The sequence below is a fragment of the Podospora bellae-mahoneyi genome (assembly GCF_035222275.1).
Source record: "Podospora bellae-mahoneyi strain CBS 112042 chromosome 1 map unlocalized CBS112042p_1, whole genome shotgun sequence".
Taxonomy (NCBI): Eukaryota; Fungi; Ascomycota; class Sordariomycetes; order Sordariales; family Podosporaceae; genus Podospora; species Podospora bellae-mahoneyi.
In genome coordinates, this window is record NW_026946359.1 from 2,386,467 (window position 1) to 2,411,457 (window position 24,991).

Sequence of the window (24,991 nt, forward strand, 5' to 3'; positions counted from 1 at the left end):
AGCCAGTAGCAAGCAGTGATTCACAAACCGCTCAGTTGTTTCTCAGAAAGGGAACACACGCCTTCTGGTCCCAGCTGCGACGGGACCGACGGAATGTATTTTTCCCTCTGTTCGCTGACCTGAGGTTCCTAATTGTGATCAGCTGCTACCAAAGTAAAGACACGATAGTTGGCGGAAAATACCGTTGGCCTACGAAGTAGCATACATAAACTATTCGCATGGAGCGGCATAGGGTAGATAGCCAGCAGGCACAATTATTTCTGATAATGTCGACCATCGACATTTTGCCCCGCGATCGAATCTTTTTGCACATTATGCGATGCCACACCCACTCTTGTCATGTTCAAGGCTCGTAATGGGCAAAATCCGGGTTGAGTCAAAATGGGCAATGTTGACTTCTCAGAGAGAAATCCGATCTGCAAAAGGGCCTAATTGCCCTAAAAGACCCAAATGGGAGATTCCCAGTCATTCGCGCCGTTGGGAAGTGCCGTTTCAATGGGATTTCCAATTCCAGCATAGGACAATTCGGTTCGCAATCAGACCATGGGTCGCAAGGCTTCAAAGATGGCTGTCGTCTGATCGTCCAGATTCCTGGAAATCGATCAAGGGTCTAGAACGTTTAAACGTCTCCGCCCTTCTCCTCCCAGTCCCGCAAGTCACGTCACAAACAGGGGTCTCTTCATGGCACGATATTCCCAGAGGAACCTGCAAGTCAACAAATTCCATCCCATCCTAATCCAACATCTTCATCTTGAGCCGAATGCGAACAACTCCGGACCATACGGAGTACATACCTACCTGCCGTCTGAACCTGCTGAATCGTGTCCCCCCTTCTGTCAAATTCAACTCCAGCACGTGGACTGTTGAGGACAAGTGCGGTTACGAGGCTACGGCCAGCGCCCAAAGAAAAAAGGCAAAGCCAAGCTCCAACACACCTCCGCTGAGCCAAGCCTTGTGGGGAGCTGTCGCAAAAGCGCTCGACACCCAGTCATCGCCCAAAACGCCATAGCCTTGCTGCAAAAATCGTACGTTTGTCTGAGAGGAGTCTGTTGGTGTCAAGCATTTGCGGTTTCAACAGGGCACATCGGCAGCACCGACTACGGAACCGCTGTTCCAGCTGCTGCGCTATTGAACTTTGGACCATCACAAACCTCACGGCCACTTTTCGGTGGATATCGCGGCATCGGCCTTTGTTTCTTTTTTACCAAAACTCACTCACTCTACAATTTCCTGATATCAATACCGAACATGGCGTCGCCGAACTCCCCACCCGAGAACGGTGCCTCCGAGACGGAGCCGCCTCGGAATGAGAATTCGTCATCTTCGTCGTCGTCGTCGCCGCTCCCCTCAGCGTCGGTTGGTGAGAACTTGGCGCAGGTAAGCGATCTGTCCCACGACATATAGGCGATGCCATTGCAAGCAAAGCATAGTTGCTGGGCTGGTGGAGGTGCCGGTATAGCTTTCGATACCGGCAATGCCATTCATTCTATCTCCGTGCCTTTTCCGGTAGTCATACCTCGTCTCCAGCCGGACGCTTTTTGCTGACGTCCTGTCTCTTGCCGTTGCGGTCCAGGCCCTAAAAGATCTTGCTAGGTATGATGCGGCTTTCATTTCTCGGTGTTTTCTTCGAATATTCATGGCAACTCCCGTAGCATCCCGGCTCGGCCCTGCGTGGGCGTTGGCAAATCGCATATCCACATGGCATGAGATCTCCAGGGTCTCTTTGCCGCCTTACCCTTTACGAATAGGGTTTTAACATTGCTCCCTGCATGCCGCTCCCTTTGGCCGACATATCTGTGGTTTCCTACGTATACACCGCTCCTCAAAGAGGAGAAAGATCAGAGATTCCGGCAGCCCTGTCTGAAGTCAGCAGGACACGCTTCCGAGTCACAGCTTAGCTTCCTACGGATAGTTTCCCCTGCCCTCTGGTTGGGTAGAATGCTCAGAAGGTTCTGTCAACCGACAACCCGACTGCAGGGAGGAAGGACCCTTCGTGCAGCGGTCTGAGATGTCCCTCGACGCTAGAATCTGCTGTCCTGGCTGATCTGTTGTGGTCGGGCCCAAATACTGCATGGCCCACCCGTCGCAATGGTTGCCGTGTGAATGACGCGGCGGGTTGAGATCCGGCCCCCTTCCTACCTAGGTATCACCCAACAGGAATTTGTCCACATCCCCCCTTTACATCCGAAAAGCTTCGGCACTCCAGTTCAATTCCTGGCCACGAGGGAGGAAGAGAAACCACAGTTCAAGGACGACGAGATCAGTCTTTACTATGGCATATCGCCCGATCTGGACGGTGGCCCCGCAGAGCACAGATCGTGAACCAGATGATTGTGTTAGGTTGCAGCCCGCTGATCAACATGAAAACAAACAGGGGCGAGCAGACTGCCACGGCGTTGGAGAACGACCTGACCAAGTTAGAGAGCAAGTTGGATGAGATTTTGGCCTCGTTGGGGGTCGACATTGACGACCTGGAGGAGGGGGAGGACTCCACCAATGCCGACAAGAAGAGCAACGGGGAGGTCGACGGCAAGAAGTGATAGACGGCATGGGTGATAGGGACGATTTACGATGGGTATGACTAGACGAGACGAGATGAAGACGATAGACGGCAGTTGCCACAGTACATGCGAGCCTATACATGTTGTTGTATGCTTACTTCCTAGAGGCAACCTGTTATAACACTTTCGAACACCCTTGTTTCTTTTCCAGTGCTTTAACAGTACTGAGAAAGCAAGTCTGGTTGCGGGTTATCTTGGACTGACCTGTTTCATAGAGAGACTGGGGCCAAACCCCTTGAGCATTGGGTTTTTTGCGTATAAGCCTTGCCAGTTGAGCTGCGGGGAAGCCATATCCAAATGGAACTACACGCCTGACTGATAAAGAACACAGCATGTCACTTTTATTTCATCACGACGACCTCATATTCTAGATGGCGACATTAGCAACTACGGCGGACATGAGGAACACATCTATCCACAGAAGAAAACATGAGGATGAGAGCTGATTCTCCAACAATCATAGAGGAATGAATGGTTTCGAAGCGAGCATGATTCCAGGACGGGCAAAGTTGAGAAATTGTATCGTACACAAGCCATCTCCCACTTATAAGTGCAAGATGACAGCATTGCTGATCATTCTCCAACACACCAAGTTGGAACAAAACAAGAATGAACATAACAATGGAAAATAGTCATTATCGTAACAAACTCCATACACACCAAACCCCCAGCAAACCATCCATCAAGCTAGGTACCCAACATTTACTCCCATGCTTTATCCCCCCACCACCTTCTTTTGTTTCTCACTCTACCATTTCACCGATGGCTTCCCCACAACCAGGTCAACATGACAAAACATACGCTCCCTCTCCCACATAGTACACAACACACTCTCTACTCCCCGCCAATCGAAATCTCTGCCCCCCAGTCCTTCCTGATCGTCAACTCCTCCAGCCCCTCCGTCTTGCTAATCACCAACCCCTTCTCGTTCGCCAAATGCAACAGACAGATAAAGCAGTAACTCGTCGAGATGTCATCCATCACCGGCTTGGGGTACACCCTCTGCAGCCCGTTCATCACATCGGTGAACTTCAACTCTGGATCCTCCGGCGTGGGGCTCTCAGGTGTAGGGGCAGGGGGTGGTGCCTCCTGTCACGTATCATTAGCATCATTATCATCATACAACCCCCAACAGTATGTGGGCGACCGGTACATACCTCCAACTTCTCCAGCCCCATCCCCTTCCAAATCTCCTCCTTCAACCTCCTCACATCCACCTTCTTCGCCACCCTCGCATACTGGACATACTCGGGCCTTACCCTCCTCGACTGCGTGACCAGCATCGTCCCAAACGCCAGATCCGCCGGGTTCGTCACCGTCATCCCCCCAAACGCCCCCGTCATGCCCACCTCCGTCATGCCCCCCTGGTTCCCCAACGGCAAGTCCGGAGAGAAGTGCTCCCTCGCATCCGCAAACTCATCATCCATGTCGTCATCATCCGCATCCCCACCCGCAAAAGGCAGCCCGTCATCCTGGAAGAAGTTCGCATCGTAGTCTCCCTGTGGTAAATCATCCGAGAGCGGGTTGCTCTCCGGCGCCTTTTGCGAAGCCCAAAACGCCTCGTTAAGCTCCACCGGCCCGTTGCTGTCCAAGGCTTCCGCTCGGCGGGCGGACACGGCGTCGTGATGGCCCGAGGTGAGCTTCTTCCTGCTGTGGAGGCGGGCCTTGGGCTTGAGGAACAAGGACAAGAGCTGCTTGCTGTTGAAGTGCTTGTCGTCCGGCAGCAGGTTCCGCGTCTTTGACTTCCAGTCCTTCTTCGCCATGGAAATGGTCGTGTTTGACGTCGCAGAGGTGTAAATCGCGTCTGCGATGGCGGGGTCCAAGGGCGAGGCAAAGTCGATTTCAAAAGGCTGCTTCTCCTTGCGCTGCTTCGCAGGTTCGGTGGTCTTGTTGTTGTCCTTGATCTTGCGGATGCGCCAGTGCTCGGCGTTGGACCAGTTCTTTTGGAGGGCTTGGTCAAAGTAGCTGAGGATGTCCTCGTGGACCTTGTCGGCTTTTTGGGCGTGGGTCATGGAGATGACGTAGTCTGGGTTGGCCGTGTCCATGAGGTCGACCGCGTCGCCTTCACCTTCTGCTTCCCCGCCGTCGTTGCCCAAACCGAGACCGGCGTCAAAGACACGCATCATTTGGGGTTCGAGAGCAGCTTCACGAGCCCAGGCTTCACCGCCCTCGCCGAAGGCTACATCGCCGCCGAGATCGAAGGTGCCGAGGCCGTCAAAGTCGTCAAAGCCGAGGGGGTTCTCGTCATCGATGTACATCTCAGACTTGTTGCCAGCCCCGGGGGTCTTCTCCTTCTCCTGGTCTCGCCAATCCTCCGGCGCTCTAAGGAAGGGAATGTCAAGCGAACCAGAAGGATCGCCAAGATCAAACTCCTTGAGCGAAGGACACACATCCATCTCATCCAACCGGCTCAGGTCCGGGAAGAACCTCTGCCCAAGCCCGACAACATCAATCTCAATATCCCCCTCGTCCTCCTCCTCCTCGGGCATTTCCGTGTCTTCGTGATCCTGCATCGACCCATCCATACCCTCGTCCTCTTCCCCTTCCACCCCTCCTTCCTCCGCCTTCTTCTTCCTCGTCCTCGAAGTCGACGCATCATTCGCATCGTCACTACTATCAAACACAATCCTCCCCTGAGAATCAATCATCAAATGATTCAACAACAACCCCTTCGCACCCCCCTCATCAAAATCCGCCGACGCCTTCTTGAAAAGCGGATCCACCGCAAACTCCAGCTCAAACTTCTTCAACTGCAACGAAGCAAACGACGGCGCCAGCGTCGCCTCAGACGACCGCTGCGTCTTCTTCTTGGCCTTCTTTCTCACATTCCCATCCTCATCCACCTCATCCTCCTCCTCATCCTCCTCCTCCTCCCCCTTCTTCCTCTTGCTATCCCTACTATCCGCCAACCCGCTCAGCAACTTGCCCGTCTCGGTCGCCACACTGTCCACCCTGCTGGTGTAAATCTTGACACACCCGTCCAGCGTGCAGCTCGCCTTTTGGAAATTGACCCCATCCCCCTCCTTCAGCAAGCTCATGTCGTGAAAGTAGTCGATCAAAGCAAAGTTCCACGAGTTGGCCGCGTTGATCTTGTTGTCGGTCGCCATCTTCATCCACTCCTCAAAGTTGGCCAGGATGGGCACCCGCTTCATGGGCGTGACGGCCTTGCCGCCGATCACGACATCGTTTTCGTCGTCGAGGAAGTTTTCCCTGCCGCTGTGCCGGCGGCGGCGGTTGTTGTTGGGAGTGCGGGGGTTGGATTGGGAGTTGTCGGGCGAGTCTACGCCGTCGAGGTCGACGAGGGCGAGGGACTGGCGGCGGGGGGTGGTTGCGCGGGCGGCGCCTTCGGTAACGGCTTGACGGAGCTGGTTGACGTGGGCTTCGTGGAGGGCTTTGCGGCCGTGGGAGCGCTGGGCTTTTTCTTGGGCGTCGTCGTTGAGGGGCATTCTGTTGTGGCGTTGTTAGGGGACTGTTGAGAGGTGGGCATGAAGGAGGTGAAACGCACTTCACTGGCGACTTGAAGGGTGAGGCGGCCATGTTCCCCGAGGGGACCCGGCTCACGCTTCTGCGGTGCGCCGCTGATACACGAGGCATCTTGGACTGATTTTTGAACTCTGAGTGCGCTGTTATTGTCGTCGAATCATCTGTCCCAGAAAGACGATCAGAAAAACAGGTTGTCGCGCTCCTGGCGTCGGTTTGTCGTGGTGGTGGTGGTGGTGGTGGTGATGGTTGTCGTTGATGGTTTCGGCGTCTTCAAATTTGGCGATTGATTGATTTGTTGGCGGCGACAACCCCCCTTCTCGGTGCTGTTTGTTTACTTTGGGCCTCGAACTGCAAAACCGATTGCGACGGCGCGATTGGCTGGCAACGGGTCTGATATGGCTCGTGCGTATTGAGGAACACGTGCTGATAAGGAATGGACGTGTGGGGTATATCACTGGGCGGAATCCGGGGTGTGGGTTTTGAGAGGGAAGATTTCAACGTGCAAAAGCAAAGCGGTCAGATGGCTCCTTTGATGGGCGGGCGGATGGCTGCAACTGAAAGGTAACGACATGTTGCATTAGGGCTGTTGGGTTTGTTTTGAAGGAATGACGGTTGTGGCTGTCTGTGCTCTGTTGATTTTATGCCAACGTCCCCCCGCTTGATATTCATCATGATGCTTCCATCGTACTTCGAAGAGACAAAGCTCTTGCGCCTTTTGGTCCGCGACCTTTGACCTGAACTCAATCCTTCTGTCAGTGCACTCATCTTTTCTGTCAACAACCGAGTTAGTTGCGCCTCTAGGTAGTGTTTATCCCAGTTGGCCTATCATCAGGACTCTTTTCCGCATGATGTTGCCCATCTTCAGTCTCCTCACGATGCACCCATATCACACGTCGACGCATGCCGTTTCAAACTGCCAAGGTCTCGACACCCGCTGATTTTTGGGACCCAATCAGCGTCCTCGCCACCGCCGCTGTTGTAGGTACCACCAAAGAGAGCTGAAGTCCACGCGGCCCAGACCGTTTTGTTCGCTAACTCGTCCCGGTGCCAAGCCAGCTCCTACCTGAGAGCACCGCTAGAGGGATGATCTCATACTTAACAAAACAAGCAGCTACCCAACCGTCGGCTACGACCTGCTCTTGGAAAAGGGACAAAACAATAACAATTCGGTACGCCCGGGGAGACTCATATAGCTCCACGGCCCGCACGCCGGCTTCGCCATTACCGGCGCATCGATTTCTTTCAGTCCGCTGCCGCGCAATGCCATGATACCACGAACAGAATGCCACCTCCTCTCCGCACGCGGAGCAGATACAGCTCCCGCCCTGTTGTGACGGCCTTCTTGCTTATCACGATAATAACGACGTATTATGCGCTCTTCTCGCCAGCATCAGACATCGCCAGTCGCCAACAGCTACACCGGCGCAGTTCGAAACTTGTCGCGCGACATGTCAACGACAATGTGGCGAGAGTGGAAAACGTCGACTGTCGCATGGTGCACAGCGCCGAGGACCAATGCGCCTTCATCCTCGCCAACTGCGAAGACGACGAAGCCGGGCTCGTCCATTACTTGTCGTTATACTACTGCACCCTCGGCGGCGCGAAACCCGTCGCCTTTGCGATTCTTGCCAGCTGGCTTGGTTTGCTATTTACGACTATCGGGATTGCCGCCAGTGACTTCTTCAGCGTGAATCTCAGCACCATTGCCAGTGTCCTGGGTCTGAGTGAGAGCTTGGCAGGGGTTACGTTTCTCGCGTTTGGAAATGGCTCTCCGGATGTGTTTAGCACCTTTGCCGCCATGGGGTCTAATAGCGGGAGTATGGCCGTTGGCGAGCTGATAGGAGCGGCTGGCTTCATTACTGCCGTTGTGGCGGGTTCCATGGCGTTGGTGCGGGAATTCAAGGTCAGCAAGCGCACCTTTGTGCGGGACATCGCCTTCTTCATCGTGGCTATTAGCTTTACGATGGTTTGTCTGGCGGATGGCGAGCTGCACTTGTGGGAGTGTTTGTGCATGATTGGGTTTTACCTATTTTATGTGGCGGTTGTTGTTGGGTGGCATTGGTTTACGGCTAGGAGGAGACGTCAAAGATTACGAGATGTTGCGTCCCGTACGCACTATTTCGGACCTTCGGGTAGGGGAACAGAAGAGTTCGAGCCGTATCGTGATGAGCCGGAAGATGATTCGGCACCGGTGGGTGGCCGGTCGAGCAGTGCTCCGGAGGTTGCCGATATCAGTGTCTTGGAGCGGGCTCCACGAATCGAGGTTGATGGTGTCGAGGTCCCGGCCGCGCCGTCACCGGAAGATCAAGAAGATCGAGAATTGCACGTTGCGACGGAGATGGCCAACAGCATGCGTGCAAATCGCCCTCGATGGACTCGGAGCAACACCACCACTATTGCTCCTATTCGACCTAGCCTCGTCGGTGTGTTGGAGTTCCGATCTGTACTGTCCTCGCTACAGAAAGCGAGGAATATGCATATGGGGCCCCTTCCTACTCGAGCAAACTCTGGTCACCAACGGGCCAGCTCTACTGCCGAACTTCCTCGTGGCCGTCCCAGGAATAGTACCCTGCCGGCTCATCTACCGACAAACTCGAGAGAAAGAGCGCTGTCACACGGCAACAACCCCCTGAATCTACCAAACGATGCTCTTCCACAGCCCGAGTTTGCCCATGGCAGACCGAGCACCCGGATGAGTTCAGCAAGCCACACCGTTGACGGCATGCTTGCACCACCATTAGGCTCTTTGACAGCAGCCATCGACCATGCGATGCGGGAAGAGCAATCGCCTGGGCAGTCTCCCATGCCTTCTCCACGTTTGCAGTTGCAAATACCGCCATCACACAGCAGAACTTCCAGCGGTCACTCGTCACCATCGCTCTCACCTTTTCCCGGATTCATGGAGTCTCCAGCCCTTCTCACACCAGCCTCACCAGAACACCCACCCGCTTTCCCCTTTTCAGACTCTTTGGATATGCGCCGTCAGTCCATTTCTGGGTTTCCTGACCACGTAGAGGAGCCCAAACCGGTCAGATGGTGGCCTTACTCGGTGCTACCACCTCCTCATGTGCTTCTCGCAACCTTGTTTCCCACACTTCAGGGGTGGAGGGAAAAGACGTGGTGGGACAAGATACTCAGTGTGATATCGGTACCGAGTATCTTTCTGCTCGTCACAACATTGCCGGTCGTTGAAACGGATGCCGGCGACGGCGAGAGCTCGGAAGTGGATTTCTTGGACTCTCCCCCGTTTGGCCAGCCGGGGAACACTGCGGTGCCGGTCTCGGTAATGGAAGCCAACCTCGCGGAACCCGAGACAGAATGGGAGGAATACCGACGAAGGACCAAGTCCGTGTCGTCACGGTCGATGATAAGCCCATCGGCATCTCAGTTGTCACTACAGCAGCCACCAGACTCGAGCTCGACGCTTGTTTCTGGCTCTGACCGCCAACAACAACCGCAATTTCCCAACTCTACACCGGTCACGCCACAGGTCAATAAACCCGTCAGCCTCGAACCCGACCGAGTGACCACAGCATCGGAGCATCCAGCAGGATGGAACCGCTGGCTTGTCGCCCTCCAGCTTTTTACAGGGCCAATGTTTGTCGTCCTCATCGGGTGGGCCAACACGATGGAGGACTATGCGAACCCGACGAAGACGCTTCTGATGCTTGTGTTGTACTCGCTGGTGGTCTCGCTGTGTCTGCTGGCGGCACTCCTTTTGACGACATCACCGGATTCGAAACCCAAATACCACTTTCTGCTCTGCTTTCTCGGGTTCGTGATTAGTGTAGCGTGGATCTCGACGATAGCAGGGGAGGTGGTGGGGGCGATGAAGGCGTTTGGGGTTATTCTGGACATTTCGGAGGCGATCTTGGGGTTGACGGTGTTTGCGGTGGGGAACTCGCTGGGGGATTTGGTGGCTGATGTGACGGTTGCTCGGTTGGGGTATCCGGTTATGGCGTTGTAAGTTTGCCGTCATTGTTATTATCACCACAAGTCAAAAAAAGCTAACAATTCGCACAAACAAACAGGGCGGCATGCTTTGGAGGTCCAATGTTGAATATTCTGCTTGGGATAGGGATCGGGGGCGCGTGGATGGGGATCACGAAGGCGAACAAGCGCCACAGGAAACACCCGGACAGACCGATTGAGTACAAGCCATATCACATCCAGGTCGGGGGCACGTTGATGATCTCGGCGGCGACGGTGCTGATGACGTTGATTGTGCTGCTGATTTTGGTGCCGGGGAACAACTGGATGATGACGAGGAGGATTGGGTGGGTGTTGATTGCCATTTGGTCGGTTAGCACGCTGGTCAATTTGGTGGTTGAGCTTACGGGGGTGTGGGCGGATGTGTCGTGAAAAATTACTTTGAGTGTGATGAGCTATGATTACGATGGAATGAGTTCAACTGGTTTGAGATTGTGGTGGTGGTGGTGGTGGTGGTGGTGGTGGTGGCGGGAAGGGATAGAGACAGGTTACGTGGCAGGAGAGAGAGGTTCCCACAGCCACAGATGGTAATTTTACCTTTTTTATATTACCTTTTGTATGATGTGGTGGTTTTTTGGGGGCTTGTGAAAGGCATGGAGCGCGAGGAATGTTTTTTGGTTGGTTGTTTTGGAAAGGTATCAAGATGGGAAGGGGAAAGAGAATATATCTGGCTTCAGGAAAGTCTCATTTTGATGTTCGAGATGGAACAACCAACAGGTGGTGTACGTACGTTACGTATGTCTATATGAGAATCACGACGGGATGGGATGGATGAGGCTGGGTGTGTTTTGGAACAGGACAGATATATGGGTTTTGCGGATAGGTGTGTACAGGAAATGTATATGGAGTGTACTTTGTATCTTTCTGGGTTCTGTACACTACAATATGATGTGTCGACGACAAGGTTGCTGAGGTGAGACTTACATGGTGGGGTGTGTCCATCAAGGTGTGTGCAAGGTGTGGTGTGGTGTTTGACCCCTGAAAGTCTCAAGCTCCCTTCGCTCCCGGGAACTTCCCCGCAATTGGTCCAACTGTGGGGTTTTAGTGAGAGCCAGAGCCAGGAGAGAATGAGATGAGGGGCAATCGGACCTCTCAGAGCTTCCCTGTCTGGCAACGTGGGACTTTTTGTTTTGGGCTAGACTGTTGCTGCTGCTGCTGCCGCGTTGTGTTGCTTGCTGGCTTGCTCACCGCGATTTTGAAGTTTAAAAAGAGAGAGAGAGCTTTCTTTCCAACCGTTGAGGCTCTTTGCCAAATATCTATACAACCCGACTCCCCCTTTCTCGAGCTCTCGCAACTACAATCTTTGACAACAAACAAATACAAACCGCAACCATGGCCACCAGATCCGAGATCCAAACCTACCCCCCCCTGGCCGAGCGCCCAATCAAGAACACCATCGTCCTCTTTGACGTCGACGGGACCTTGACGCCCGCCCGTCTTGTAAGTCCCCATTCGCACAAACCCCCTTGAGTCTGTGAAGCAAGGTCAAAACTAACAGTCAAAATCTTAAAAGGACGCCTCCCCCGAAATCCTCCTCCTCCTCTCCCAACTCCGCCAAAAAGTCGCCATCGGCTTCGTCGGCGGCTCCGACCTCCCCAAGCAGCAAGAACAGCTCGGCGACCCCCTCCGCGTGCCCGTAACCTCCCTCTTCGACTTTTGCTTCTCCGAAAACGGCCTCACCGCCTTCAAGCTCGGCCAGCCCCTCCCCTCCAACTCCTTCATCAAGTACATCGGCGAAGACAACTACAAAGACCTCGTCAAGTTTGTTCTGCACTACATCGCCGACCTCGACATCCCCATCAAGAGGGGGACGTTCGTCGAGTTCAGGAACGGGATGGTCAACATCTCCCCCATCGGGCGCAACGCGAGCAATGAGGAGAGGCAGGAGTTTGAGAGGTTTGACAAGGAGAGGGGTGTGAGGAGGGAGATGGTGGAGAGGTTAAGGGAGAGGTTTGGGCATTTGGGGTTGACGTACGTATCATTGGCCTGACATGATTAGGAAATAGGTTTGCTGATTTATGACAAAAAAAAACAGGTTCTCCATCGGCGGTCAAATCTCCTTTGACGTCTTCCCCACCGGTTGGGACAAGACCTACTGCCTCAAGCACCTCGAGGAGGACGCCAAGAAGGAGGGCGGGATCGAGTACACCACCATTCACTTCTTTGGCGACAAGACCATGGTTGGCGGGAACGATTACGAGATTTATGAGGATCCCAGGACGACTGGGCACTCGGTCAAGGGGCCCGAGGATACGATTAGGGAGTTGAAGGAGATGTTCGACCTTTGAAGGTTTGGGGGGGAGGGGGTCGTTTCGATGTCAAAACAAGGTGTTTTAGCAGGCAAGGCGCTTAATGGGGGGTTTGCGTAGCCAGGCTTGCTTGCTTTTTGATGCAAGATAAAAACAATAAGATCTGTCTTTCAAATTTCCATCACTATATTTCACAACGTCCCAGTATAGGATTATGCTCAAAAAGTGTATGTAAATTTCAACTATCCAAGCACACCAACTGTAGAATAGATAGCATCACGACAATAAAAAAAATGGAATAAATAATCCCAAAAATAAAAATCATCCCCTACAAATCAGTGCCCAAACTCCAAATGCGGCACAATCACCGGCCCATACTTGGTCGTCGCCGTGTAAGCTCCATCCCCCTGCACCACAAAATCAACCGCCAAACTCAACTTGCTCAACCCTCCCGAATTTCCACTGTGCACACTCCCCGCATAACCCGGCTGCCCCTGCCCCTGCTGTCCCCCATTGGCAATCACCTCCGGGTCATACGCCACAATGGCGACATAGTTCCTCCTCGCCATCAGCTTCTTGTGCTCCCTCGCCGCGCCCGACGCATCAGTATGGAAGATCTCCATCATGTCCTCCTTTGTGTCCGACACTTCATGAGTAGACTTGTGGCCGTTCTGGGGAACGTAAAGAAGCTTGTTGTTGTGGAGCATCTTCATGAGGTAATTGCTCGAGGGCGCGGCGACGACGGGGGAGGCGATGAGTTGGTACATTGTTTTGTGGTCTTGGGGGTGGGAGGGGTCGTGGACTAGGCCTGCGCCGCAGGAGTTGACGTCTACGAGACACAAGAATTAGTAAGGCGGTTATGAGGGGGAGATGGAAAAGAGAAAAAAAGGGGGGGAAACAAACCTCCTGACAGGAACGTCATACGGATACCCTTTTGCTGGGCGATCCCCTGGAGTGTGCGGATGAGGTAAGTACGCTCGAGGTCCTTCGACTCGTGAGTCCAAAGATCTTTGAGCTCTTCGGCAATGTCAAACTCGCCAAACTGGTTGAGGACGTTGCCCATCAGCCCAGACTTTCCAACAGCCTTCTTCACTTCCTTGAAGCCGTGCTGGACCATCTCCTTGCCGCCTACCACGCCGGCGACGGAGGACGTGACCTTGCCGAGGATGTTGTAGGTGGTATTGACGGCTTTTTTGCCCGTGGCAAAGGTGTTGGCGAGGGTTTCGACAGTTTCGAGACGGGGGTAGATGACCGGTACCGAAATCATCCAGATGCAGTGCTGGACGCTGGGCGGGAGGGTGGCCACCTTGGGAAAGATGCCTTGGTATGTCGGGCCGGCCATGACGCGGGTTTGAGTACGCTCGGAGCGGCAGTCTGGGCCGATGACTACCATGGCGGGACCGAGGTACTTGAGGAAGTGCCAGCCTGAGCCGGTGACAGTGAACAGATCCATGTCTGAGCTGACGTTGCGTAGGATTTCAACTGTAGTGTGATGCTGGAAGAGAAGATACATCTCAATAGCGATCCGGCCGATGCCCTTGAAGACAGCAGACGACTGCATGTAGTCGGGATAGGAGCCAAACCCATCAAAGCTGCAAATAATCAGTATCAAAGTAGAGCAACCAAAACGGGGTTGACAACTCACATATCATGATCATCAATCTGCAAAACGTGCGGAATCTGCGCAAACGCCTCGCGCATAAACGGCTGGTCAAAGTGACTGGTGTAGTAGTGAAAGTACGCATGCGACACATCCTCCTGATGCCGCGCTGTCCACGGCGCATTCTTTCTGTTTTCTCTCCCCTGCATCGCCAACCACTGCCTCAAAAGAGGCACCTCCTTCCAGAGACGATCACCGTAGATTTGAGCTCCCAGGCCGAGCTGAACATGGAACCCGCCGCAGTCGATGTTCTTTTGAAGGATATCCTTCCACATGAAGCCCACGCCACCAAGCCTCGCCCTTTCGTTTTGGTTGGTACTCGGCGCAAAGTCATTGCCAGAGTGGGCAAGCATGCGCCAACCTGTCTCATAGCGACCGGCAACGACAAATTCGTACCGTGTGCATCCCAAGTGCGAAGTCACTGCGTACGTCCACCTCTCGGTCCCATGGTCCGACATCTGGAGCGCCACATCGTACTTCCAGAAAGTCCACCTCTGGTGCGCATGTATGTTATTTGGCACAAGCTGCCGAGGATTGGGGGAAAGATCCATGCTAAGATGAATGTGAATGGTGGGAGGCTGTGGCGCATCGGTCACGATCATGATGCTGCCAAGCCAGACCCCCTTTTCCAGGTCCATGTTTACATAGCGCAGATACGGTCCAAAATAGACGCCATTTGTTGGCATCACCTTGTACACATCGACCCCGGCACTGGGAGGAGGTCCCGTGAATCCTGCTGTCGAAGGAGCTACCGATGCTGTGACGCTCATGATGCTCTCGGCGTAGCCTGGATGGCCTTGGGGGTGGAACATGGGCGAGGCCAACGCGGACTTGCCGCCGCCCAACAGTGGCGAGGCAAGCGGGTTTCCATAAGTGGATGTAGTGGGCGAGAGGGGAGCTGCGTCGTGGTTTAGAGGAGTTGGTCCCTTGGGAAATTCCCACTGTGTGGCCTGGGTTGCCAGGTGAATGTAATAGTACTGTCCCGAGTTTTGGTCAAGATGCGCAATCCAGCCCTCCGGCAGCGGGGGTGGAGAAGACGCCGCCGCGAGAAGAGACGGTGTATGTGCCAGCGCTGGTTGCCCATTTTGTACCGCTGCGGGCTTTGCCTCGTTGGCGAAAGCGGGGTGATCGTTCGCAAACGCGGGATGACCGGCGTTGTGTGCTGGTACGGCGGCTGCTGTATTCGCAACAGGCTTTGGCTTCTCTGGCGCTGGCGATGATGAAGCAGCCGGGGCCGGACTGGCGTTGGGTCGGGAGCTGGAGGCAACAGCGTGCTGGGATACGGCAGTGGGGGCAGGGCTTGGAGCCGCGTTTTGGGCAGGGTGTTGCGCAACGCCGGGAACAGCTGGGGCCGAGTTCGAGCTGGTCGGTACCGGGCGTTGCTTCTCGTTCGGGTACTGGGAGCTGTTTGCGCTGGGATTGACAGATGTATAGGCAGGGGGAGGAGTTGAGGCTTGCATGCGCTGGAAGTCTTGCTCCAATACCGAAACCTGTAGGTTGCTGCTTGCTGGGGCCTGAGAAGCCGGGTTGGGATTCTGAGGAAGATTGTAGCCTCCTTGTTGCGGTGGTGTGGGTTTTGGGACTACATCGGCCCCCTGGTACACCGTAGGCGGACCGAAGGGCTGCTGGTCCGGAGCTTCAGTCGGCGTCCAAGGCCGGGTGGGCTGTGGCTGCGCCGGGGGACGTTGGCCACCGTATTGTGCCAGTCGCGACTGTGCAGCAGCGCTTTGAGCCTGTTGCGCTTGTAGAGCATTGAGAGTCGCGGTCCCGGAGATGCCTGCAGCAGCATATCGTGCCTCGATGCCGCCCCCAGGAATCGCACCTGGCTCCACAATAGGAGTCTCAGGGGGCGGGGGTGATCCACGACTGGCGCGAGTTGTCGAGGTTGACGCCGTCGACGAAAAGCGGTTGATATTGCTTGCGCCGCCGGGAGGAGGATAATAGGGCTTTTGCTGATAGGCATTCGAAATTTTGGGCGCTGGAGAGGCAGAGCTAGTCGAAGAAGAAGTCGAGGTCGAGATGGAAACGGCTGGATTCCTGAGAGGCTTTGCGAACAACTCATCCCTATCATCCCCTGGGCTGTCAGGGCTCTGCAGCGGTTTGGGTGCTGTTCCACGTCGTTCAGCAAGACCAGCCTTCTTGTCTCCCGTGTTCAGGGTCGGCCGTGAAGCTGAGTCTCCGTACGGCTTGGGACTTGACGATACCGGTGGAGGACTGTAGAGCCTACCAACAGGCGCGGGTGAAGAGGTCTTGCGGCCATCATCTGGATAGGGTAGCCGACTGGGCTTTGATGGCTGGGTAGTCTTGTGGAAGTCGTCGTCAGGATACGGAAGCGGCGCCGCAGAGCTTGAGCCCCCGAAAGGAAATGAGGGGAGTGGTGGCAGGGACGCAATTGCTGGCTTGGGTGCTGGCGATGACGATGGGCCTGCCGCGGTCGAGGACGAGTAGGAAGACGACGATGAAGGCGGCGCGGGATACTTTGGCCGGTTGGATGCCTTATCGGGGGCCGGGCTCAGTGGTTTGAATATTCTCAACGGCTCAACGGTCGGACTGTCGCAATCTTCCCCAGACGGCGCTGGGCGGCTCATAAAGAGCTCATCATCCGGGACATCGCGCGACCGGCTGGCCATCTTGTCAGGAGGGTGTGCGGGGTGATATGCGCCGGCTTGCGCTGAAACTGCCACTGCCGGGCACAGAAGTTGAAACTAGGTACGGGATCTAGGGACTGCTTTCCCTCTCCAGATCCTTGAGGTGCGTGTATATCTCTCACCGAGAAAGCTGCAAGTGGTGCCGGAAAAGGGTCGTGATTCTGCCTGATGGAAGGCGGGGTGGTGCAGGGTTGGGAGACGACGTCCTCTCGCCAAGGCGTCAGCTGCAAGACGAACCCCTCCTTGAACCAGAAACGAAACACCCAGAAGACAACGAGTTAGAGGATGATGTCCGGAAGCACATGCAGTTGAGACAGGAATGCCAGAAAAAAAAAGTTACAGATCGAGACGTCGACGGGAGACCGGGGACGAGGTCAATATGCGGCCAGATGCGCAGACTCTCCTGACAGGGGAGCACCGAGGAGAGACAGGGGATTGTTCCGCGGGAGGGGCACCGACATGGGAGGTGGCGGCACTTGCGCACAGCTTCACGCTCAAGGACCCGTCGGCGAGCGCAACCGTGATTGGCCTTGCACCGTGGGCGCTTAGAGGTCTGCCCGTCTCCAGCCAGTGAGCAGCCCAAGCAAAGCGCCTTCACTGCCATGGCATGTGGCATGGCGGTTGCGTACCCTCACAATTGGGCATATCGCATTGAAGTCGACCCCGCCTAGACTCCATCTGAACATGCCGAGACGATAGAGAAGAAGCAGCAGATGCGGGTTGGGGGCGGAAACTGTCCATTCATAAATTGAGTGGTATGGAGTAGCTACCTACCTATCTTCTTAGAGTCTTTCCAGCAAAGCTCGGTTCATTAAGCCTTCGCACGCTGTACTTTCCACCAGTCCCCAACTCGAAGGCTGTCCATCAAGCGTACAATTTCATACTCGTCAGTCATAGGATATGTTTCCGCTTTTGGTCTAACTAACCACCTGCTGCCCTCATTCTCACCTGCCTTGCTGAAATACACTTCCCTGGGGGAGGGCAAGACAAGCGTCTGTTCCACTAGGCAACGCGATTCGTGTTTTTTCATAGTCGGACCAAGTGCCTGCCAAGGGTTGATTTATCTGACAGCAGCATGTCTGCCCTCTGACAACCATCATTTGGGTAGGCTCGTGGAAAACTCGAGTCCTGCACAAGTCAAAACGGCACTTGCCCAGGGCAATTTGGGCGCCGTTGTTGTAGCTGAGCACCATGCCGCAGACTTGGTTCCTTGTCCAGCTATGAGTCTTTGCTTTGTTGTTTTCTGGAAAGTAGAACAATTGAATGCTGGCTAGATCACCGAGTCGAGCGAAACTGTCGCGGCTCAAGTGAGCATCGCGTGGGCGCGACGGTGGTACGGGGCTTGGTTGACCGATGCTAGGGTCACGATAACCCTGAACAGAACAGAAAGTGCTGATGGTTTCTGATAGGAACCATCGCGGTTCATTTTGAGATGGAGAACCAGTGCCATGGGCATGATGCTGTGCTCATTTACCATGTAGGTCTGATGGCTGTTGTACCGTAGACAAAATAGACCCCCAACCCAACCGATACCAGAGAGCTCCCTGCGAAATTATGATGTGATATGTAAGCATGCTGCGGACAGAACAAGCAGAGTAGTCATGAGCATGCGATACAACATAGCAGTAATGCCGTATGGTAGCCCAGAACAACGTAAGGCGCCCGAGACCAGACCACCAAGGCAAGGTCAGTATCGGTGAGGGCGCTGATAGAGGAGCCAGAGGGACAGACCTTGAACTACAAAACGGCCCCTCGCACTGCAAAGGCCTTCGATTCGGACCTCCCAGGGCGATGGACGGGCTTTTCTTGTAGCCTTTCAACCCTCTAAAATCCGCGCGAGTCGACGGTCAGACGAATGATCTGTGGCATGGCCGACTCACAACCGTTTGCTGCGAGGACAGGTTCTTCGCCGCGCTCCCAAGCGGAAATCTTGGATAGATGAAAAGCTTGTGGCATGACAGACAACGGGGGCCCATTCGCCGCGAGCCCAATCACTCGAGTGAGCCTCCAAACAAGGTTGTCGGCCGAGAACTTTGGATCATCTTCGTAAGCTCGGGTGGCAGCCGGGTAAGCTGGGGCAAGCCCGAGAGCTGCAGCAAAATGGTGTACAGGGAGGATCTCGATGCTGCTATTCTCTAGTTGTAGCTTGGGGCGAATATTCCATGGTTGGCTCCATGTGGAAAGCTCCCGCAGCGCTGTCAGTACCTCCTGCTTTGATATTTGGCGGTATCGCATAAAGATACGGAAGCAGTCATCGTGTACTGAGAGGCGGTTAGAAACTGTGCTTCATGGTGAATGACAAGATACCAATTACCCCGCGAACGCTGTTCCTGACTCTTGAGTTCTTGTGCAGCGAAGGCTCGGATCAGCGCCGAAAACTTTCAGATTCGTCAGTCGTGTCGGCCTGAAGCTCCTGTGCCGGCCATCTTCCAGATAGCCAGGCGGCCAACAGTCGCAGAGGGCGCAGCGCGATTTCCACATGAGTGCGGTCGCAGTTGATACTGGTAGGCGTCAATGGTTGAGGTCGAACACAGAAGAAGGTTGGCTTTTTTTCTTCTTCGAAAAACCAACCGGTGTCGAGAAAATTAAGCTCCCAACACAAGCCACAAGCCTGATTGATGTCTTGACCACTGCCATTTTGACAAGCCCTCAGCCCAGTTTTCGTAGCCACATGTGGAGAGAGCCGATGAGGCTCGTAAACTTAGTTCTGAACCTTCACAGGGTTAACTCGACATAGTTCGAGAGGGTAATGTTCTGAGAGCTCGCTCTCTCTCTTATACCATGATATCAAAAGGGGAAGCCGATGATGAGAATGAAAAAGGTAACGCGTTGCAACGCCGTCTCTGCCAGGCCGTCTTACACGGCTTCTGGACCAATCGGAACTGCTGATGGGCATGCGGGGTTAGCCGCTTCGTGCATGTGCATCATGGACATCTGCGGTAGCTTCTAAACACAGTCACCTGCAATTGCAAAAATATCTGCAACTGTCTCTGCATTGCATCATCAACTCTGGATGCCGCTCCCGGCCGATGGCCTGGGCTTCGGAGCTTCATCATCACCCCCGCTCCAGTGGATATTGAGACGATGTCGGACGGGAGGCTGGGGACCAGTTGCACCTGCATCTCGTCAAGTGACAAGAGATAGGATGATGTTTACAACAGCCACGACACCCCTTGCTGTTTAGCTTCTTTCTTTGTTTCATCCTCTTTCCTCTTCGTTTTCCTATGAAAATTCATCCGACCCTATCTTTCTTGACATATTCCAGCCTGTCACCCGCATCCTCCACTGACAGCCATTTCCCCACAGTCGCTTGCAAGCCCCGCAAGGACCGGGGCTGCAAGAAGCGTTTCTTGGCTGCTTGGAGCTATTCAGAATCCCCACCCTCAGAGCTTGTTATCGGCCGGCCCCCTCCAAGTCCAAGCCATTGACGAACCAAAGATCCTGTTGTTCGTCCAGTCTTTGGTCCGACTCGGATATAAGTCTCATCCAAGGTCGTGACGGCGAAAACACACTTTTCCCCCTCTTGCTGTTCATCCCCGTGCCCGCAAAGCCCAAGCACAAGCCCACCATGTCACTGCATCGTGTTGCGTCGCTCGAAACTTTCGCCATCCTCCCAACCGACCAGAGGTCAAGGAGGAGCTCCGATGCTTCGGCTCGCGCCCGCAAATTAACCTTCAACCCGCTCCCGCAAGAATGGGATCCTCCAGCTGGCCTGGACCAACTTCATGCCGTTGGCGCCTTTGAGGTGCCTCGCTGGAAGCGTCTACGTACGTCTCGCATCTCCTCACTGTGGCCTTTTGGTGTCGTTGCCCCAGTGTGCTCATGCAGTGTGTGAGAACAGTCCAGGTTGCCGCCGCCGTCTTCTACTGCCTCTTCGCGTCCGGTGTCGTCTTTGGATATGCCGCCATCAAGCCAGTCCTCAAGTCGGAGGGTGCCTACAAAGATATCTGCTCAGCCCCGGGCGGCCTAGTCAGCGAGGACACATGCATTGAGATACATCTGAACTTGATGTTCACGGTGGCTGCTGTAGCTACGAATGTTGCTGCTCTCCCTATTGGAGCTATCCTCGATCACTATGGGCCTCGGGTGTGTGGTGTACTTGGCAGTCTCTTCCTGGCCATTGGCGCGGCGTTGATGGCCAACGAGAGCCGCTTGCCTTTTGACGGCTTGTTGTTTGGTTATCTTTTCCTGGCTCTGGGAGGCCCCTTTACCTACATCTCGTCGTTCCAGCTGTCCAATGCCTTCCCCAAAAACTCGGGTCTCATTTTGGCCCTCTTGACGGGCGCTTTCGACGCCTCCAGCGCCTTGTTCTTGGTGTACCGGATCGTCTTTCAAAAGTCAGAGGGCGCCTTTGGGCATCAGCGGTTCTTCATGGTGTACTTGATTGTACCTGTGGTGATCATCATCTTGCAGTTTACGCTGATGCCATCTCAGTCTTACAAGACGGTTGGTGAGCTGGTGGAGGAGATCGAGGAGCCAGTCGCCGAGGAACCGGATGACCAGGTTGACGAAGAAACCGCCCTGCTTCAGGAGGAGGAAAGACAACATCGCGCCGATGTCATCGAGGGTCTCCAGAACGTGCTCGGCTCGGCCAAGGCGGACAAGCAAGCGAAACGCGAGGAGCGCAAGAATGAGATCTCGGGTGTCTGGGGTGTCATGCACCCCTACACGTCTTGGGAGCAGATCAAGTCCCCTTGGTTTATTTTGATCTGCGCTTTTACTGGTATGCTGCTGCTTTATCTGATCCTCGACGTGCGTCTAATGTTTGGTTGTTCACAGTTATCCAAATGACCCGCATCAACTACTTCGTTGCCACAATTCGCGCCCAGTACGAAGCCATCTTTGGCTCTATCGAAAAAGCGGCCGAAATCAACGAATTCTTCGACCTCGCTCTCCCCATCGGCGGTATTCTCAGCATTCCCTTCATTGGTATGATTCTCGACCACACCAGCACCGTTACCGTGCTTGCCTGCCTCGTCACATGCGCCACCACGATCGGCGTCCTGGGTATCATCCCGCAGACATGGGCTGCGTACGGAAATATTTGCCTGTTTGTTCTTTACCGTCCCTTTTATTACACAGCGGTGTCGGACTACAGCGCCAAGGTGTTTGGATTCAGGACGTTTGGCAAGGTTTACGGTACGATTATCTGCCTATCTGGCGTCTTCAACTTCTCGCAGTCTGGGTTGGATTTCTTGTTTCACCAAACCTTCAAGGGCAATCCTCTTCCGGTGAATGTGATGTTGTTGAGTTTGGGGTTGGCAGTTGGTCTCGGGCTGGTAGGCTTCGTGGCTATCAAGGCAAAGATGATCAAGAGGAAGATGCTTTCAGAGGAGGCATACGGTGCGTTCAGTGACCCAAGGTGGAATCACTAGGGGAGGTCCAGCTTCAGCAAGAAGAGCAGGAGAAACAGATTGTCGCGGAGTTATCAGAATAGCGGGGGTGGTTTGTAAAAAGAAACAAGATGAATGTTGGAAAGGAAAAGGAAAAGGAAAAGGGATTGGAGGACGATAATGGTGTTTTTGTGTGGCATGGACAAATCGGTTTGGATGATACCTGCATGGTGGGAGGAGGAACGCATGGGCACATGGCGATGGCGCACTAAGGATTTTTGGTTTAACGGGGCATTTATGTTGAGCATGAGTGGTAAGCAAAGCGTCGAATATTTAACATTTGCATATCGGACCTTTTCCCGCTTTCTCTCTCGTGATACCTTGAGTACGGGTCAGAGTTGCTGCTTGGACAAGACTATACCAGTGGGCGACACCTAACCTACCAAATTGGCGTGCACGACGTCATTTTAATTTTTTCGATGTCTATAAAACCTAGAAAACTATCGTTTCGACACCTGCTCGTGAACAAGACTGGCAACATATTGCGCAAGACCAATCGAAGACTCTCGTACAAGTATCTATCCAACCTGTTTCAAAAACCATCAACCATATTTCAAGATACCTCTTATGGACTACCTGTCTTCTGTTCCACTGGATTATCATTGTTCAAAAGCCTTCTGAAATCAGCTAGAAAGACGGCACGCTGCCTCAAAAAACCAGTCGCACGGTGTTGAAAGACACACCAGTGGTACGACATGGCCACCCGAGTACACTTGAACACGACCTATACTCTCGACCTGCCAACTCCCTGAATTCTTCTCCTCGTAATCTCACCCTCCAAACTACAACCAGACTAATCCTAGGTGGCAAAGAAGAAAAACCCCTTCCTAAACAGCCATCTCCCCCTCCACTCCCAACCCCTGCTCCTTCACCCTCCGCTCCACCTCATCCCCCTCCCTCTCCCCCCTCTCCTCCTTCAACCTCTCCTCCACCTCATCCCTCACCGGCCCCAAATCCGGCGGGATAATACTGCTCTGCACGCTCGGCGCGTGCTGCACAAACCTCAACTGCTCATGCACATGCGCCACAATGTCCCTCAGCCTCTTCTCCGTATTCTTGTTATTCCTCGGCTCACTCATACTCTGTTCCAGCGTCGGAAAAAGCGTCTCGTGCACAAAGTGCTGCCTCCACGGCGCATGCTGCGGGATCTCCGCCGGAATGTTCTGGTCGGCGCCAATCGCGATGGAGGTCTCGTACGCCCACGCCCTGGCCACGTTTCGGGGCGTGTACCCCCCCCCACCAAACAAAATCATGGGAATGCCTAGACTTTTGCAAAACCTCACGCAGGCCGCGTGACCCTCTACCTTCAGATTGAACCTACCAAGTCGGTCGCCCGCAAGAGAGTCGGCGCCGCACTGGAGGGCGATCGCACTCGGGCGGAACGTGGTGTTGACTTGCCCAATGATGGACTTGAACAGGTGCTCGTACTGCTCGTCTGTAATGCCGTCGTTGAGGGGGACGTTGATGGCGTGGTGAGCTCCGGGGTTGTGCTCGGATTTCGGACCGTTGTCGTTCAGCCCGCCGGTGCCGGGAAAAAAGACTTCGGGTTGGTATTTGTGGAACGAGACGGTCATGACGCGGTCGGTGCTGAAGAAGGCCTCTTCTACGCCGTCGCCGTGGTGGACGTCAATGTCGATGTATAACACGCGGGGGTAGAGCCGCAAGAGCTGGAGGATGGCGAGGACGATGTCGTTGATGTAGCAGAACCCGGAGGCTTCGGACTTTTTGGCGTGGTGAAGGCCGCCGCCCCAGGCGATGGCGATGTCGGATTGTTTGTTGCAGATTTTGCGGGCGGCGTCTAGGGAGGTGCCGGCTGACATGGAGCAATAGTCGTAGAGGCCGTGGAAGAGGGGACAGTCGGAACCGCCGAGGTTGAACTTGACGTCCTTGTCGGGGTTATCCAGGTCTCGGGGTTGGTCCTCTGGGGCGGCCGTCGCGAGGTAGTCCAGATAATCGCTCGAGTGGAAAGAGTTGAGCTCTTCGTAGGTGGCGTGCCGGGTGTTGTAGTTGTCCATGGCGAAGGGCATGCCATAGGCTGTCACCAAGCTTTTGGTGAGAGTTAAACGCCAGGGCTTCATTGGGTGGGTTTGGCCAAAATGGTGCTTTTCCATCTCGGAGGTCGCGTGGTATGAGACCGTGTACCCTTTGGGTCTGACGATGTTGAACTCTTGGGCGGCGAGCTTCATTTTCTCAAAGTAGGCGGCGTTTTCGTGGTCGCTGGCCCTTCCGAGTGGGATCTCGAATTCCTCCACGACTGGATCCATGTCGATGTTGTGAGGGAGGTAATTTGTCTTTGGCGGACGCCAGCGGTACGAATCGACGTCCATCATTTCGAAGTGGTGGTGAGTTTGTGTGAGATGGGACGAAAATCTCAGGTGAGTGAAGGGCTTGGGAACGAGCTTTCTTCGAAAGAAATACGGGCCCTGCCGCCGAGCTTCAAAAAATATACGGGCCTCGCCTCGGAACAAGCTGGAGCTCGACGTTGAGCAAGCTCTCAATGTACAAAAATTTCGACAAATATACTGACTTGTGATGAATGATAGCTCGCTGAGATGAAAACCGTCGCGTAAAATTCACCAGTACCGTCACGTAAATGATTCCAGCTGGTTATCGCTTCTCGATGGTGATGATGATGATGATGATGATGATGACGATCGTGATTTCTGCACCTGGGTATCCCACAACTATGATAGACAGTAAAAAGCCGCCTGTGTGAAGTGAGGAACTGTGTAGTGTAACAAGTTGATTGTGTTTTGAAAGACGGTGCTGAGCTGAGATCTTGAAAAGACCCTGGTGCCGGAAGCTGCCCATCTGCAATTGGTGGTTGCACCAGTCTGGCGTGGCGATCCCTTACCGTGGAAGAGGCTAACCGCTTTGGGCCTAGTCAACCGCAATCCGGCAGGGGCAGCCTTTCTCCATTTTTGACGATTAACTCCACAGCCGCCACACCAGAAACCTTTCCCTTTGGTGGACAGGGATCATATCAACTTGCATACAGTAACCTCCA

The 24,991-nt window shown here is 54.3% G+C and overlaps 7 protein-coding genes across 7 annotated transcripts; 4 read left to right on the forward strand and 3 right to left on the reverse strand.

Moving 5' to 3' along the window:
- Nucleotides 1-574: 574 nt before the first annotated feature.
- On the forward strand, nucleotides 575-2,540 carry QC761_107400 (uncharacterized protein; the record flags this gene model as incomplete). The annotated part of the gene is made up of 3 exons (XM_062874015.1): nucleotides 575-1,377; nucleotides 2,158-2,318; nucleotides 2,375-2,540. Exons 1-3 carry the CDS (start codon nucleotides 1,249-1,251, stop codon nucleotides 2,538-2,540), a joined length of 456 nt encoding a protein of 151 aa, XP_062737119.1. The 5' UTR covers nucleotides 575-1,248.
- A 519-nt stretch (nucleotides 2,541-3,059) lies between these two features.
- Nucleotides 3,060-6,459, reverse strand: QC761_107410 (uncharacterized protein). The gene is made up of 3 exons (XM_062874016.1): nucleotides 6,067-6,459; nucleotides 3,719-6,008; nucleotides 3,060-3,650 (listed from the first exon to the last, which is right to left on the reverse strand). The coding sequence occupies exons 1-3, from the start codon at nucleotides 6,153-6,155 to the stop codon at nucleotides 3,396-3,398; spliced, it is 2,634 nt and encodes an 877-aa protein (XP_062737120.1). The 5' UTR covers nucleotides 6,156-6,459; the 3' UTR covers nucleotides 3,060-3,395.
- Nucleotides 6,460-7,326: 867 nt separating this feature from the next.
- On the forward strand, nucleotides 7,327-10,406 carry QC761_107420 (uncharacterized protein; the record flags this gene model as incomplete). Its single annotated transcript, XM_062874017.1, has 2 exons — nucleotides 7,327-10,007; nucleotides 10,076-10,406. 2 exons carry the CDS (start codon nucleotides 7,327-7,329, stop codon nucleotides 10,404-10,406), a joined length of 3,012 nt encoding a protein of 1,003 aa, XP_062737121.1.
- A 960-nt stretch (nucleotides 10,407-11,366) lies between these two features.
- PMM1 (Phosphomannomutase 1) lies at nucleotides 11,367-12,376 on the forward strand (the record flags this gene model as incomplete). Its single annotated transcript, XM_062874018.1, has 3 exons — nucleotides 11,367-11,474; nucleotides 11,548-12,005; nucleotides 12,070-12,376. 3 exons carry the CDS (start codon nucleotides 11,367-11,369, stop codon nucleotides 12,320-12,322), a joined length of 819 nt encoding a protein of 272 aa, XP_062737122.1. The 3' UTR covers nucleotides 12,323-12,376.
- A 41-nt stretch (nucleotides 12,377-12,417) lies between these two features.
- QC761_107440 (uncharacterized protein) lies at nucleotides 12,418-17,141 on the reverse strand. Its single transcript, XM_062874019.1, has 3 exons — nucleotides 13,929-17,141; nucleotides 13,187-13,875; nucleotides 12,418-13,112 (listed from the first exon to the last, which is right to left on the reverse strand). The coding sequence occupies exons 1-3, from the start codon at nucleotides 16,571-16,573 to the stop codon at nucleotides 12,619-12,621; spliced, it is 3,828 nt and encodes a 1,275-aa protein (XP_062737123.1). The 5' UTR covers nucleotides 16,574-17,141; the 3' UTR covers nucleotides 12,418-12,618.
- A 2,356-nt stretch (nucleotides 17,142-19,497) lies between these two features.
- QC761_107450 (uncharacterized protein) lies at nucleotides 19,498-22,330 on the forward strand. Its single transcript, XM_062874020.1, has 3 exons — nucleotides 19,498-20,358; nucleotides 20,433-21,314; nucleotides 21,371-22,330. The coding sequence occupies exons 1-3, from the start codon at nucleotides 20,160-20,162 to the stop codon at nucleotides 21,964-21,966; spliced, it is 1,677 nt and encodes a 558-aa protein (XP_062737124.1). The 5' UTR covers nucleotides 19,498-20,159; the 3' UTR covers nucleotides 21,967-22,330.
- Nucleotides 22,331-22,811: 481 nt separating this feature from the next.
- HOS2 (histone deacetylase) lies at nucleotides 22,812-24,795 on the reverse strand (the record flags this gene model as incomplete). The annotated part of the gene is made up of 2 exons (XM_062874021.1): nucleotides 22,812-24,418; nucleotides 24,747-24,795. The coding sequence occupies 2 exons, from the start codon at nucleotides 24,793-24,795 to the stop codon at nucleotides 22,812-22,814; spliced, it is 1,656 nt and encodes a 551-aa protein (XP_062737125.1).
- Between the last annotated feature and the right edge of the window lie 196 nt (nucleotides 24,796-24,991).